At 38.1% G+C, this 15,469-nt stretch overlaps 1 protein-coding gene across 5 annotated transcripts in view; it reads left to right on the top strand.

Annotated features, from left to right (window-relative positions):
• The window catches only part of MAPK8 (mitogen-activated protein kinase 8), a 22,584-nt gene extending 11,799 nt beyond the window's left edge, over positions 1 to 10,785 (top strand). The window contains exons 6-11 of one of the 5 annotated variants that reach the window (XM_009888718.1): positions 2,668 to 2,739; positions 4,738 to 4,920; positions 5,744 to 5,868; positions 6,831 to 6,894; positions 8,767 to 8,844; positions 9,843 to 10,785. In XM_009888718.1, coding sequence (XP_009887020.1) covers positions 2,668 to 2,739; positions 4,738 to 4,920; positions 5,744 to 5,868; positions 6,831 to 6,894; positions 8,767 to 8,844; positions 9,843 to 9,859 — 539 coding nt within the window. In that variant the 3' untranslated portion in view covers positions 9,860 to 10,785. Of the gene's footprint in view, positions 1 to 2,239; positions 2,312 to 2,667; positions 2,740 to 4,737; positions 4,921 to 5,743; positions 5,869 to 6,830; positions 6,895 to 8,766; positions 8,845 to 9,842 lie in introns of all 5 variants that reach the window. The other 4 variants (XM_009888717.1, XM_009888714.1, XM_009888716.1 and 1 more) reach the window with 4 other exon arrangements.
• The last annotated feature ends 4,684 nt before the right edge of the window (positions 10,786 to 15,469 follow it).

Raw genomic sequence — 15,469 nt, 5'->3', positions numbered from 1 at the left:
TGAGAGGATTGCCATGTATGTTTTGATGACTGAGATACATACTGCAGAGTAGTGTTCTTGTGGTACTGTACTACCCACATATGAAATCTTTAGTCGTTTTAAAACTAGCAAAGATCCCAGGCAAATTGATTACAGAGTTAACCTCTGCATAGGTTTTGATAGTGTGGGAGATAAAGCACATTTGGGTATATTACATTAAGAAACCAGGCCTTGCGAACTGAAGAAATTCAGAACTGAAGGGCTCCAACACTGTTCGTGCACACGTGCCTTTATGTATGTAGATTTATGTGCGGTTACGTGCATGATTATCAGGAAGGAAGCACTGAAGAGCAAGGAAAGCCCCAAGCACCCTGAAGCCACTACTTTTAACTTTCCTAGTATGTACACTGGGTTTGAACTTCATTTCCACTTGGTATTTTTTCTCTTAGGATTATAGAAAATAGTAACTTCACTCTGAACAGGGTTTTTAAGAATAAAATACACTGTGTGACAAGTGGTAGATTTTTTAAAAGATTTCTCAACTCTGTAATGAAATTTTACTCAGTCTTCCATAGAATTATTGACAGGAGTATTGTGTAGGAGTATTCACAGTGCACGAGTTAGTCTAGCTTCATAAAAAAAAAGTTAAAGACCTATAAATAGACAGGTTTTGTTTAATTAATGACAGCAACAAACCAAGCCACCCCCAAACATCACAAGTTTGGTTTTGTAGAGTGACCAGCAGGATAGTTTCCAGTGTTTTTCTTCGCCTCTGAAGTAATTTGTCATCTGAGGCATGAAGATAGCTCATTGACTCACATTATTTCTCTTCCCAGACTTCTCTGTGAAAGTATGGGTGTCGTTTTTATCATGTTGGACACAAATTAGTTACAACAGATTTGGGTATATTTTGGTTTGTGATGGCAGCAGATTGTTTTGCAGGTGAAAAAGTCAACATTCAGAATTTTATTTTAAAAGACAAATGCAAAACTTGGCTTCGAATCTTTGGGTCTCTAAGTCACAGATTATGTACCTTTCTTAAGTATTTTAAAAAAGTTTGTAAAGAAAAAACACCTCTAATCATAAAACGTTTACAATCATTTTTTAAATGAACCAGGCCCTTAATTTTGACCTATTAACATGTACAACTATGATCTCCTATCATATGATTTAGATACTATTTTAGAGGAACTTGTAAATGAGGGGGAAGGAATATTTTCAATAAGAAGCAAAGTCAATTGGTTGACATTGTTGAGCTCCTTCAAAACGTTAATATATGATTTTTAGTATACAATTGTTCTCATTTAAATCCCCTTCTTATCTGCTGAATTGAAATTTCAGTGTCATGTTTGACATAAGAGTAATCATAGTATACAATTTCATTATTATGACTTAAAGAAAACTTTTGCTTACGGAGTTAACCGTGTCTCTGAAAGCAACCACAAAAGAAATTGGCATACCTGTAAAAAGCAAACTTGTGCATCTTTGAGTATGTCTTCTGCGTGATTTATTTTAAGGTAATGCAGAAAATGTGTATTTCATACCAAAAACATTTGCTTTTGGGTTTTTCTTTTGTATAAGATGTTGTTTCAGCGTAACTGGAGAAATATTTTCAAACAAATAATTTTAACTGAAAATCTTTTAGGAGCATACTAATATTGTCATTAACTGATCCTCTAAAATTCTAAATGATCTTTTACTGATTGTGTTTGCTTTCTATTTAAAGGGAGAGAGAGATGCATGGTAATCCGAATTTTTAGGAAATACCCGATGGCAAATTTTAATTCCTATGTAATTGATTCTCCTCCTAAAAGTATAAACTGTTTAGATACACAATATTTTTAAAGGTCAGTTTACTTTGCTACTTTTAAGATTATTCCTACAACTACAATGGAATTGCTGTCAAGAAATGAAGTCCTTGGTGCTCCAACCGAGCCCGTTGGCAGAGGCACCTTTGCAAGCCTCAGAGCTTGGAGAAGCGCTTTATTCTGCTTGATTCATGTCTCTCTCTATCTCTCTCTGCTCCAGCTCTTGCTCTAGCACTACGTGAAACAAAAGGATGTTTTTCTGCCTTGTATTTGAGACAGTTAAAAGCTAATCCTTACATACGGTGTACTTTAAAGTGTTTTCATTGATTAATATAAAGACTTGCTCTTCCTGTGCTGTCTCTGCAGTTTATAGGATGCAGTCATGTTATGCTTCTTTTAATTTTAAATGACCGTTTGCTTTGCTTTTCCTTCTTTTTGTGCTACAAACATAGTGGATTTATGGTCTGTGGGGTGCATTATGGGCGAAATGGTTTGCCACAAAATCCTCTTTCCAGGAAGGGACTGTATCCTTGTGCTGCTGCAGCAGGTTGAATTAGTTAGGAAGTGATTAACCTTTTTATTGATGTTGTGTCATGAAAATGCATATTGTACAATTTTTTTTTTTTATTTTATTGAATGAACATGGATTTTTCTTGTGATATGCTTAAAAAAAATTAAGAACTGCATTTATATTCAGGCTGCACCTAGCAGTAGGACATAGTCTCTGCTGGTCCTGTAGTTAGCATACATTCACCTTCACTCATTTTCATTACACACGCTTTTTATAGTCACTTCATGTGTGTGTGTGTGTCTAGATACTTTTATTTACTTCATTTTAATAACTATCTTTTATGTTAATATCATTGCATTTTGTTTTCAGTTGACATTTGGTCAGTTGGGTGCATCATGGGCGAAATGATCAAAGGTGGTGTTTTATTTCCTGGTACAGATCGTATCCTTACCTTTGGCCTCGCATGTAGTCGTAAAAGGTCAAAAGATACTGCAGCAATATAGTTCCAGGCTAAGGTGGTTCTAATTTTTAAAATACTGGTTTTAAACTGCCTTTTCAAAATAGAGCTTGCAAGTTCATTAGTTTGGTTCCCAGAAGCTGCAAAAATGGCTACAGTTGTACCATTTAAAGCAAAACCACAACATGTGTAATGTGTATGACTGTCGTTAGAGGTTAATATAAGCAAGATCAGCAAAATACCACTTGGGCCAACAGGCTTTTTTTTTTCTTTTTTCGTTTTCCTTTTTTTTTCCTCTTTTCTCTTTTTTTCAATTTAATATAATGTCTATCCATTGCTTTTAGATGTTGTCACATTTAAGATAAATTTTGTTGTTGTTTAGGTGGTGTTTTACTGGTTCACATGCATTGATTTTTTTGCTTTGGAGATCATTTTTCTGTAATACTTACTAATCTTGCTTAGTACCTGAGTGTGATAGCAGTTATTATTCTTTACATTTTGGAGCAAATGTTTACAAAAAATTCCTACCCAGCTTCATTAGTTACACTCTGGAGTTTCATATTTTTACATGCAGAAATGATGCTACAAACAGCTTCCAGTTATATCTGGCAGTTCTGCCTTTCTATTCCGTGAACGGCTTGGGTGGTGTCTGCATGGGTTGTCCCCTGAGCAATACTTCAGACAGAGGGTCTGCTCCGAGCAAATCGAGCTGAACCCTCTGGGTCATGGCTAAAATTAGTGGCTCTAATTGGAGTTTGGTGTGTTATTCGTTCCACTAATAGTCACACTCCGGTCTTTTAGATGCCGTCAGAAATCTTTCCTGCTTTTGCTGCAGGTTAACTGTTTAGTAATTGATATAGTACCATTTAGGGGTGAAGATTTTGAGGCACAGTGAGGAGATCCAGGGCATCCTCACTTTCACCAGCTCTGTCATCGCATGAGCTGCACCGTGCTTTATGCATCTGGTTTGCTAGCATGGCTTTTCAGTTTAGGCTCAGTGCCGTACAATGTAAATAATTTTATTTTTTTTTTCAAGGCCTGTACTAAAGCACTGTAGAGCTTGAAAATCTTTATATAAAGGTCTCCTTTTAAGTTTTAAGAGCATAAGAAGGGGCCTGCTACATCTGACTGAAGGTTTAGGTAGCCAAGTATCCAATCTTTTACAGTAGCCAACAAGAAAAAGTTGGGGAGAATATATGAATGAGATAAGCATATATAAAATTTTACCTGAGCTCTCTCTGAGCATCTAATCATCCGCAACTAGAAATTCCTGAGCCAAACATTGCTTTTTTTTTTTTTTTATTCAGTAACACATACTGAATTCTTCTGCCGTGAATTGGTCAATCTCCCCTGTACCTTGTGCAAGCTTTTCAATTAAGATGTTCCTTACACATCCTCCTTGAAACTCATTAACTTCTGCATTCAAGTCTCTGACAAAATTTTGTCATTGACCTGTGTAAACCAAGATTTCATCCTTTGTGTGCCCGCTGGTGCTTAGTGTTGCGTGTCATTAGTGGGAGATGGCTAATGTGGCAGAGTCCGGGACTGGGCTGGGGTATCAGATGAGAACGAAGGACGAAGAACCTACCACTGGAGTGCCTCGGTGACGTGCAGTAGCTTGACTACTGTGAATACGTGTTCAGATCAGGAGCGAGTTCTTCTCCAGAACCCAAACAATGCCTTTATTTAAATTTGTTTAACATATTTTGTGAGTCTTTTTAATTTTCTCTGTTTCTCAGAAGTATATCCTTTGCTAGTTAATTATGATTTTCAGTAAAGTACATGTTGCCTTGACTACACTATCATAGTCTTGCTTTGTTTCACTGTTTCCTCTTAAGAAGGTAGTCCTAATTAATGATGATGAACTTGATATTTTATTCTATTTTTCTGTGTTTTCTGTCTGTTGGTTATTTCATCTGCTTTTAACATAACTTTCTAGCTGAAAATTAGACACGGTGTTTTTCTTAGCTGCATAACCTTAGATATTGATCAATGGAATAAAGTTATAGAACAGCTAGGAACACCATGCCCCGAATTTATGAAGAAATTACAGCCTACAGTCCGAACTTATGTGGAGAACAGACCTAAATATGCTGGATATAGTTTTGAAAAACTCTTTCCAGATGTCCTTTTCCCAGCTGACTCTGAACACAATAAGCTTAAAGGTAAGGCCTGTCTTCTGTGTGTTGTCTATCTTTAAAGTTTAAAAATTATGATATATTGAATAAAAATATGTCTTGTTTTTGTTCATGTTGTAAAATGATCCCGCTAAGGGTTTAAATATTTTGATATTTATATCGTGGGAGTGGATGAACGTGCTGCCATATGCTTTCCTCCACTTTCTCATCTTCTTTGAAACAGCTCCTATTCTGGAGATACTTTTATAAGGAAAAGTAAATATGTACATTCCTCTCAATGACAGATGCCAACATGATTTAGAGAAGAGTAGGGAGAGGTGGAATAGAAACTGTGTAGGCAGAGCAGATCTTCTTTCTCTAAGGGTGAAAATAGAGGGTTTATATTTATAATACATAGTTATCCTGTAGTTATTGAAATAACTTATTGGTTCTAAAAGTCACCTACTCAGTGGAGTCACAGAGTCACTGTATTTTCTGTGACTGACAGTATGTGACAGGTTTTTCCCCATAAACTGTAAGAGAGGGGTAGTAGGTCCTTGCCCACTGCTGTTCAGACGAGGCTGTACTGCCAGCTGAGTTATATTCACATAAGGATGTCACACCAAAGGGCACTGTATGCTGAAAATATATAGTGAAACATTTCCAACTGCTTTCCCACCTGTGTTATCCTCCTCATTGGTTTTTTTTTTCCAGCAACTGGACCACTTTCCTAAACCCCAAATTATGTGAGGGATGCACAGATATTAAACTGGAATTTGTTTACTCTGGGTCTCCTCTTACGAGCTTTGAAGTACTGTATTCTGTGCACTACATATGGCACTAGTCTAAATAGAAAATGTTACTTTTGCAGCAAGTCAAGCAAGGGATTTGTTATCAAAAATGCTGGTTATAGATGCTTCTAAAAGAATCTCTGTGGATGAAGCCCTGCAGCACCCATACATCAATGTTTGGTATGACCCGTCAGAAGCAGAAGCTGTAAGTTCTTGTTTTAGGTCTCTGATTAGGAAAGTGCTGTACTAAAGTAAACTTGTTGGGATGCTTGATGTGACTGCTTGGAAGATTATTGCATGATCTACACATCTCACTAGAAGCTGAACTGAGCTGTAATCACTTTTTTTGACATCAATAAACATGTTTGTTAGAAATAGTGTTAGGAATGGGCACAAACTGAAGCACCTGTATCTGTGTGTGTGTGTTTGTGTATAATTGCATATAATCTCTTGGACATACAGTAATGCATTTGAAATCTTTTATATAGGGTTCTAATTTATCGAGCTTCTGTTGTTTCAGTGTGGTTTGATTGCCCTTAATAGGATTCTAAGGTATTTATTCCTGGGTGAGAGAAATATTTTCATTAGTTGTAGCAATTGATAGTACTCTTAAACTAGAAAATAAGTGTTTCAACAAAATCTGGGTACAAGATCTTGAGCTTTCAATTATTAACATTAGTGAACAAAGGGATTAATTGAAAAAAGTTTAAAAAAATTAATTTCAGGACAATTTCTGCTTATGAGAAAAGTGTCATTTTTTTAAAAGAAAAATTGGTTGGTGATATGCCACTAAGAATAGGAAAAGATGCTTGATGTAAATTCTCGTGATCTATAATAGCTAGAGGGAAAATTTAGTAATTAACAGTAAGTAGGTAAAAAGGGCTGCTTGGGCCAGAGACTGCTGCACTTATGAGCTCTTTTACCAGTCTGTTCAGTTTCTATTTTAATTATTACAGTGATGTAAGCAAATCTGTTGATTGGAAGAACTTTAAAACATGTAGCAGCATCTAGAAAATGGGCCAGGTCCAAGTATGAGAGAATATTTGACCATCTAAATACAGTGTTTTTTAATCAGGTTCATATTCTGAGTGCTTACTTTCATTTTTCATTTATTCTGGTTTTATATCCCTTTTGATTGCTTTATCATGAGTTTGGGTTTTTTTTCAGCCACCACCAAAGATACCAGATAAGCAGTTAGATGAGAGGGAGCACACGATAGAAGAATGGAAAGGTAAGAAGGGCGTTTTAAGTACAATACGGATTTGGGGAGTGGGCTGGGCCCCAACAATTACTGTTATTAAGGTTCTTCTGAGCAACCTGGTTAAACTGTTTGGAATGGCAAGGGAATAAATAGATCAGTGCTTCCCAACCTCTCGATTGTTGGGACACTAAAAATTTTGCTGCGGAGGTGCTGAACCTTTGCAGTGAATTTAAGACCTGCTCATTTTGGTCAGCTTTTGCAAACCATGAGGCAGTGTTTGTAGGGAGGGTGGCTCTTCTGGACAAACTGCTGCACCTGCAGAAGATGCAGGAGTTTGAGCAATGTAAGTCTGAAGTACAAGCACTGGTCTTCAAGCGAAGAGCCTGTTAGCTGTACTATTCTAAATCTTTTAAATCAAGCAGAGGATTTAAAGAAGCCGTGAGGAGTGTCAGTAATGGGTGAGATAGTGAGGTTACAGCTGGTGTGGGAGACACTGATGGTTATCAGCTGTGGGATCCTGAGAAAGTAGCTGGGGTTGAGGTGTGGAATGGATGATCGTTTGTCGTAAGACTCGTATCACCAAGAGCATGAGCTTTGGTGTTCAGTACTGGTTTAGTATCTGTATTTCGTGGTCATATGAGGTGTAAAATGATAAAGTCTAAGGGGAACATCTTTGTTACCTGAAAAACTTGTGCTTCATTTTGAAATTGCTTCTAAAAGGGGTGGTATTGCAGAGCTTCTAGTGCTAAGAAAAAATGCAGATCCAGATTGCTGTGCAGGCAATAAATGTTGCATTTAAGCAGGAATTCAGTGCATTGAGCGATCTAATACTTTGTACTGAAAAAGTCTAGGAAAGGGTATTAGACCTGCATAACCTTTTTAGCCCCAGAGGAAAAAAAACCACAGGGAAAATGTTTCATGAATCATTTTTGACAGTTTCATTGTGTTGGCTGGTAATGGACACAAGTCTGTAACATCTAGGACTGCCACACTTTTAAGCTGCTTTCTATTAGAGACTGAGTTTTACTTGTAAAGGCAGAGATAGGGAGAATTGTGGAAATTCTCTTACTATCCTCCTTCCAAACAAAGTTATTTCCCTTTTGAAGCAGATGTGCTGAGGGTATTTCAAGCAATATGGAGTTTACTTTTGAGACTCCCACAGCCCTTGAAGTTATAATTCTTAAATGCTTTTTTCTTCCAAATTGTTTGTATGTTGCATTAGTTTGCCAGTGGCAGATAAGAAGTAGTATTCTGACAGTCAGTTCTTACGAGTTGCATTTAACATGTTTAGTCTTTTTCTGCTGTTGTTACTGCTGTAGATTCACATCTGAAGTCTTTTCTGGGTAATAAGCTGCCATTAGCCTAGAAACCTTCTGGACAGTAAGCAAGGGTGTATGATTCGTTCATGTTACAAGCACCTCTAACCTGTAAGGATGAGGAACTTCTGTAACTGGAAGATAAAAGTTGCTGCTTTCATTTGGAGTGGCTACTTATATGCCAATGTTGTATTCCGTTTCATGGTGATCAGGACCTTTAGATCTTGTTGCTGAGGAAATTTAGTGGCAAATGTGTGTTGGGGGGATGGCAAAGCTGTTTGGGTTTGTTCCTGCCTGTTCCTTTGAAGACTGCTGATAGAGCTTATGTGTACCAAAGAAGCCATGGATAAAACCTGAGTGGTCTGTTAAGACTCTGTTTAACCTCAGGTCCCCAAGCAGCTTGGACAGAAGGGCCTTAGGGCAATGTCAGTGTGTTCTTTAGAGTCCCAGGCCATTGTAGCTAAAACTAATTCTGAACAGAAATAAACATACAAAATTTAAATGTACATTTTAATGGGAGATGTATTATCGATCCAGTCTTGGGTTTGCAAATTCATTTTTTGCTTTTTCTTCTCTGCATTTTCAGAGTTGATATACAAGGAAGTCATGGACCTGGAGGAGAGAACCAAGAATGGGGTTATACGCGGACAACCAGCCCCTTTAGGTTGGTTACAATAAAAGCACAGTACCAAAGCTATGTTGAGTTGTAGGTCAGGAGGGAGTAAAGCTGTTCAAGACATCCAAGAGTTAACCTAACTCAATAATATGGCTCTTAAATGACCAATAACCTCTTGAATCCTCTTTGTGACGTTGCTTATTTGAACGGCATGTATGGGGCTGACATCTCTCTTTATTAGTGTAGTAAATTCCGCTATTATTGTCCCTGTGTAACTGATGCTTCATTCCTTGGTATATACTGGTACTTTATTGCCATAATCTGGTTAGATGTGTAACGTGTAGCTGGTACAGTTTCAAATAAGGATATAACCGCTACTCACATGTATTAAGTAATGAAACAGGATTTCTAGGTTGGAAAATTATGGAGTGCTTTCAGAAACTGTTCCTGAACTCTGGAGCAAAATGTGTCCATTAACTGACCATTGATAGGACTCCATTTGCACTGCTGAAAAATGATGGCAAAAGTTGGACAGCTGTTGCTGACTCTGCTCAGGGTTCACTGAAGTCCAGACTCTGAAAAATCACTGCGTAGCTGAGCATGAATGTACGCGATGTGGCTGGACACCAGCTATTTCCCAGCCTCAAGGGGAGGATCTGATGGGGGAAAAAAACCCAGGCCCCTTCTTTCCTTAGCAAAATGTGTAGATATATTCTAGCTTTGGGTCTCAACATTTTGTTGGGTGTCTTAGCTCTGGCTTTATGCAGTACTATCTCCGTCTGTGATTTTTAACCTTTCAGCCACTAGCATTTACTGTAATTTGACAGGTGTCGTGCCACATGAGCTCTGTGGTTCTTGACATTCCATTCATTAAGCCCCACATTAAATACTTGAGTGTTTTATTTATTTTGACGATGGATCAAGACACATCTCTTCAGACTTGCCGAAACAGGAGAAAGTAGTGACTATTAGGAAGAGACAGACTAATGCAAGTACTGAACCGTGCAACTGTATCTGCAACTGATTTGCTGGTTTGTTTCTCATAGCACAGGTGCAGCAATGATCAATGGCTCTCAACATCCATCTTCATCGTCATCTGTCAATGATGTGTCTTCAATGTCAACAGATCCAACATTGGCCTCTGATACAGACAGCAGTCTAGAAACCTCAGCTGGACCTCTGGGTTGCTGTAGATGACTACTTGGTCTTTTGGGGGGTGGGAGGGGGGTCCTTTTAGTCATTAATAGGGCACCTTTAAAATTTGGTGGTATTTTTGAGTGTTTTTTCAAAAATAATCGTAGAATTCATCATAAAGTGCTGTAATTTTAAACTGTAAGTTGTGTTAAAAGCAGCCACTTTTTTTGCTGTAATTAACTGTAAAATATTAAACCTGATAATTTTTATTGTGGTTTTAAAATCTGCATATTTGCTTTCCTATTATGCTGCTGATCTTTTTTTACTGAATTTGTAAGATTTGTTTTATCAAAGCACATATTAATGTTGTGGTCATTACCATATAATGAATTATTTAAGATTTTATAGGTTTTCAATTTTTTAATTAGAATTTATTCCAGATGTTTTGTTCATGATATCCTTCAAAGTTTTATGCTTGGTCAGATGTCCGTGTCCAGGTGGAGGGGGAGAGAATTCAGTGCAGCCAGCTGTAGTTTTGGGCGTACTACTGTGGTGCTGGCAGTGAATGAAATCCTCTTTTATTTTGGCCACTTGCCTATAGTACTTCAGCAAAAGCAACAATTAGTGAAGATTTTAGAGAAACAGTATACAATCCTTTGCAAAGTAACCTCGTCTGAATGGTTTTATGAACTTAAGAAAGCAAAGCATATCTTCAAAGCTGCAGAAATATCTAGCCTAACAAAATAACGTGGTGTTTTCTGCAGAGTTGTGGCATGCCAAATCCTGTGATCACCATAAAACACGAGGATACTTCATGAATAATACATTGCAATGCAAATAAACTGTTTACTTCTAGCTCGTAGCCTGTTTTTGTACACGCAAAACAAAGTGTATCCAGGATGTCTAGACTGCCAAGAGGGAAAACGAATGTGCTGTAGCTATACTTTCATGTGATACGTGATTCTTGAGAGTTTTGTTTCTTACTAGTCTTGTCTACTAAGGCGAGCGCTTTTTGGGTAGAAGAGGGAATGCCGTGAATGCAATAGGGGCAAAACTTCAGCTGTTCTTTCTCCACCAAAAGTAACCGATTGCTAAAAACCATTAAGTGGTAGGAGAACCTCAGGATTTCTGTAGCTAATGCATTAAGTGAGCAATATATGCCATCCAAAGGAGGGAGAAGTAGTGCTGTATAAATTAGTATTTATCTCTTTCATTTCACCATGAGACCAGTGTAGCAGAAATCTTAATAATGGTTCATTTAAAAGTCATAAATATTCAGTAGTTTTCAGCACTGAAGCTCCAGGTTTCAATACACTTTTTAAACAAAGGATATATTGAAATATATAGAACAGTTACTAAATAGTCATGTAAAATGGTGCTGCTCCTCACAGAAGTATTTTAACTGTTTACATTTTATATTTACAGAATGATTTATGTATAACTGACTTAAGTTTATGTATGAGTTAAACAATCATTCAGAATTTATTCCTTTGGAAAATGCAGATTTTTAGTGAAGCTAGGCTGTATAATTGATTGCCTTGTGTAGATGCATATTTTGTGTAGTGAATTAGAATGTGAAGAGGAATTTAAATTAGGAGAGCTCACAAAAATGAGCATAAAAAAATACAGAAGTCTTGCCAGGCGCAGAGCAGAAGCAAATAATATAACTGGCTACAGAGGTCATCCGGGAATGACTGCTCTTCAGTGTGGTTCCTTCTGCGTGTTGGGTTAAATAGGGGTCTTTTTGAAGTTCTAATTGAAAGAGGAAAATTTGTCTTTGCAGCAAGTTTCAGAAACCTGTGCTTTTGGTAACTGACATGTCTTTTTAAAAAACATACAGGGTTACAAGGAATGGTAATGTCTCAAAGATGACTAAATTGGCAGACTGCACAGTTGTTTCCCTGGCCTGGCTAGACTGCTGGTAAGGGCTGTGTGTGTGTAATTTTGCTTTCCTCACTTGTATCTAATATTCCAATATTGCCGTTCTAAACCACGTTTGTTAAGGCAATTATTTTTACAGGATCCCGCCAAATTGTATATTACCTCAGAATAGGCAGGACGTGTTTGGATTCATCTAGCGCTGGAACATAGAAAATCTGCTTGAGTTGAAGAGAGACCAACAGAACAGTCCATTTTGTAATTTTTTACAAAAAAATTACAGTTTAGGCTGTGAATTAAGCCCAAATTTTTGGTCATACAACAGTACTCCATTGTTATGTAGGGTCAAATGATATTCCGGTCGCCCCAGTGTAATGAAGTTAAGACTGACAGAATCAACGTCTGATGCCTGTAAGTGCTGTTAAGAACAGAATTTGGTAAATATAATTCCTATTGAAATTTATTTTGGACCCCTGTGGATTGCAGTGGTGATTGAAAGATTTTGAAACTTTAAAATAATTTCTGCTATCACTTCCCAGTGTCCTAAGGAAAAATTACTTTTAAAATGAATATTGAGGGAAACGGTTACGAGGCCTTTTCCACAGTGTGCTCTCCATAGTAACTTCACTGAGTTCATAGGCTCTACGGAGCACTGAGCTCTTCTGCTTTTACGACAGGGTGAGTGACGGGGTGGGACTGTCCCCTGCAGCCCATTGCAGTGGGAGTGAGCTCTGTTTAACGGCATTATTTCAGTAAGGTCAGAGCTGTGCCTGCGGAAACCTGGAGTTCACTTTTGGCACCATCCTCATAGCAGGGTTGGTTTTTTGTTTGGGTTTTGTTTGGCAGTTGCTTGCATTTTAGGCAAATTAAAGCGATGGCAAATTTCAAAGACAAGAAAGTCAAGATTCAGTAACCAAATTATCACAACATGCTAGTCTTAACTTCCCTTTTTATTTGTTGAACTATAAAATTATTTCAGAGATAGTTGTACACTGCCACAGATAGCAAACAAATGGGTACCTAGAGTTCAGCTGTCTTTGTCTATTGTTATGTTGTTAGATCATATACTATCTACACTGTACAATTTTATTCTTGAAGTATTATTAAGCTTTATTTTAATCTATGATTCCAAAATCTTCTCATGACAACAGGCTTCACTAAAGTGCATGCAACTTTCCTCTTCTAGGGCCGTTCCAATCCACTGGGAGCTGGTAGGGATTGAATTACAGTGAGCTGTCGGATTTCTTATGGCAGGTGAGGTTAAAAGTTGGGCAGTAGCAACGAGATCAATTTCCACCTTCTACGGTCAGAGCTGTGGCAGGCATCAAGGACAAAATAGCTCTTCCTTCGTAGAAGCAGGTTCTTCAAGAATTTGAAATAGGAGGGGGGGGCGGGGGGATGAATACCGTTCCTGTGTGCTGTACCTGTGTTCTGCGAAGTCTTTTGTTGCCACAAGAGAGCGGGGTCAGAACTGAGGTGTCTGTGTGGGAAGGTGGAGCGGCAGAGCGATACCCATCAGCTGAACAACCTTAGAGCAGCCTGACTGACCAGGTCACCTCTATGGCACGCGTTCTGCTAAGCTCAGCTGACACTTGCCCGATGTAGGCACTGTGCAGCTTGGGTTTTTAGTTTTGAAGAACCATACTATGCTATATGCAGTAGTATCTTTCTGGATAGGAATTCCAGCTAGATGCGAAGATAATATCAGCATAAACAGTTGGGTAAGCCCCCTCCGCCGACACTCGGGTGTGAATTAAAGGGAAGGACGGGGTGAGCTGTGTTGGAGGCAGTCGTGGCAATAGCACCCTCTGCTGCCTCAGCATCCGAGTCAGGAGTGCGTTACTGATGTGGGTTTGTTTTATGGAAAATAGCTTCTCTGAACACAGGCTATTTTGTTAGAGAGCAAAAATTGAGCACCCCGTCGGGCGTTTGCACAAGTATAATGCCCTTCGTTAATGTGTATGGCATTCATCTCAACATTGCAGATGGAAAAAAGATCAAAAAGCTAGTGCAGGAGGGTAAGTCCTACCCAGCCAGTAATCCAAAGCATGTGACGTTAAATGTTTCTCAGTCAACATTATGGGGGAGAGGGAAGAAAATGGTTCATTTTACACTGGCTCTTACTGTTTCAAGTTGCTAAAGGAAGTGAATTACTGTTTCTAGATACGTTTTTATTTGCTGTTGGCAGCAGCTTGTCTATGCTGTTACCTTTTATTTTCCTATCAATGTTTTGGTTCTTGCATATTTAGCTTGAGGACTGGAGTTGAAGGAGAGCTGTCTGCATTTTTCAGTAGGAGTACAAAGAGAGTTTTAATGAAGAAACATGACGATACTCTACTGCCTACCCAAATTTTCAATTTATTCTTAGTTAAGGGCACTGGATAAAAGTGGTATTCTAAGTGATCACTGTCACTCCCTTCTCCTCTTCTTTAGATATCTCTGCATTACAGAAATGTGTTATGAATCAGATCACATTGTGTTTCTACTTCTGCAGTTAAAAATTTAAGCTAGGTTTTCTTGAACTACCTCACACAAACTTTCTACGTTTCTTAAGTAAGCAAAGCTAACCCTTGCTATTGGAACTACACTGAATGTGAATAGAAAAATACACTTCCTTTAGAAAAGTAAACCTATTGGCCAATGTTGAGACAATATCAGTAAGTATGTTTCTTATATATTTCACGTAAGCTGTTCATGTGTAATATATAGCTTGTGTACAATAATGTACATCTAGAATATTGTGTTAGCTGTAAATTGGTGATTTTATTATTGTAGTCTGGTTTTGTAGGTAAAAATAGCTTACTAGTAATGTCAGCTCATCCTTTACATTTTACAAAAGGAATAATTCTTGGTAAGCTTTGCATACAGATGAATTACTTTTGTAGGCCCAATATCTAGTCTATTTTTGAGAGTTCTTTAACTTTAGTAATAAAAGTTGAGAAAAAAACCCTAATTGTGATCATTCCTTCTGCCCCTTTTGAAGTATATTCTTAATTTTATTTTGTCCCAAGAAATATGAAAGGGGAAGATACACCATTAAAAGTACTGGGGAAAAACTGTAATTTTTTTTTGCTTCCCCACATTTGATACTTTTCCTGCTTTTCCTTTCTTCCCTCCAAATAAGCTGTTGGTGGGGCATTACTGAGAACATCGTGGTTTTTTTACTCATTCATGCCATAGGTCATTACATGTGCACCACTGGAATGTATACATTGTTATCTAGTATGTCGATTGGTTATAATAATATTTTAAATAAAAAAGAAAAAAAAAAGTTTGACCACTATGCATTTAGTGTTTCTTCGTTTGCTAGGCTGGAATGGATTTCATAGTACGGCTGCAGTTGGAGTCTCACTAGCATCACTCCTTCCTGAGAATTCATCTGGTTTTAATGGTACTGAAAGTCCTGTCTTGTGTGCGAGCTCACTCGTGGCACAGTGTCACGTTTCTTCCATTTCTCCTTTCCCATGGGCTTTGCGTGTGCCACAGACTGTTACTACCAGGTGTGTTTGTGACTGCTGAGAATCCATTCTTTCTTCCTCGCTGCCAACTTTTGACACCCTTCCTGGAAATACAGCTGCTGAGACCCTGCGTGGCAGAGAGAGGTAAGCGTGGGCTGTCTAGTGTATGAGAGGAGGGCCCAGTGCCTCAGCCCTCAGGGAAA

Source organism: Charadrius vociferus, unplaced genomic scaffold (assembly GCF_000708025.1).
Source record: "Charadrius vociferus isolate BGI_N301 unplaced genomic scaffold, ASM70802v2 scaffold436, whole genome shotgun sequence".
Lineage (NCBI taxonomy): Eukaryota > Metazoa > Chordata > Aves > Charadriiformes > Charadriidae > Charadrius > Charadrius vociferus.
Note: the sequence above shows the minus strand (reverse complement) of the source record. Positions and strands in the feature narration are given on the sequence as shown.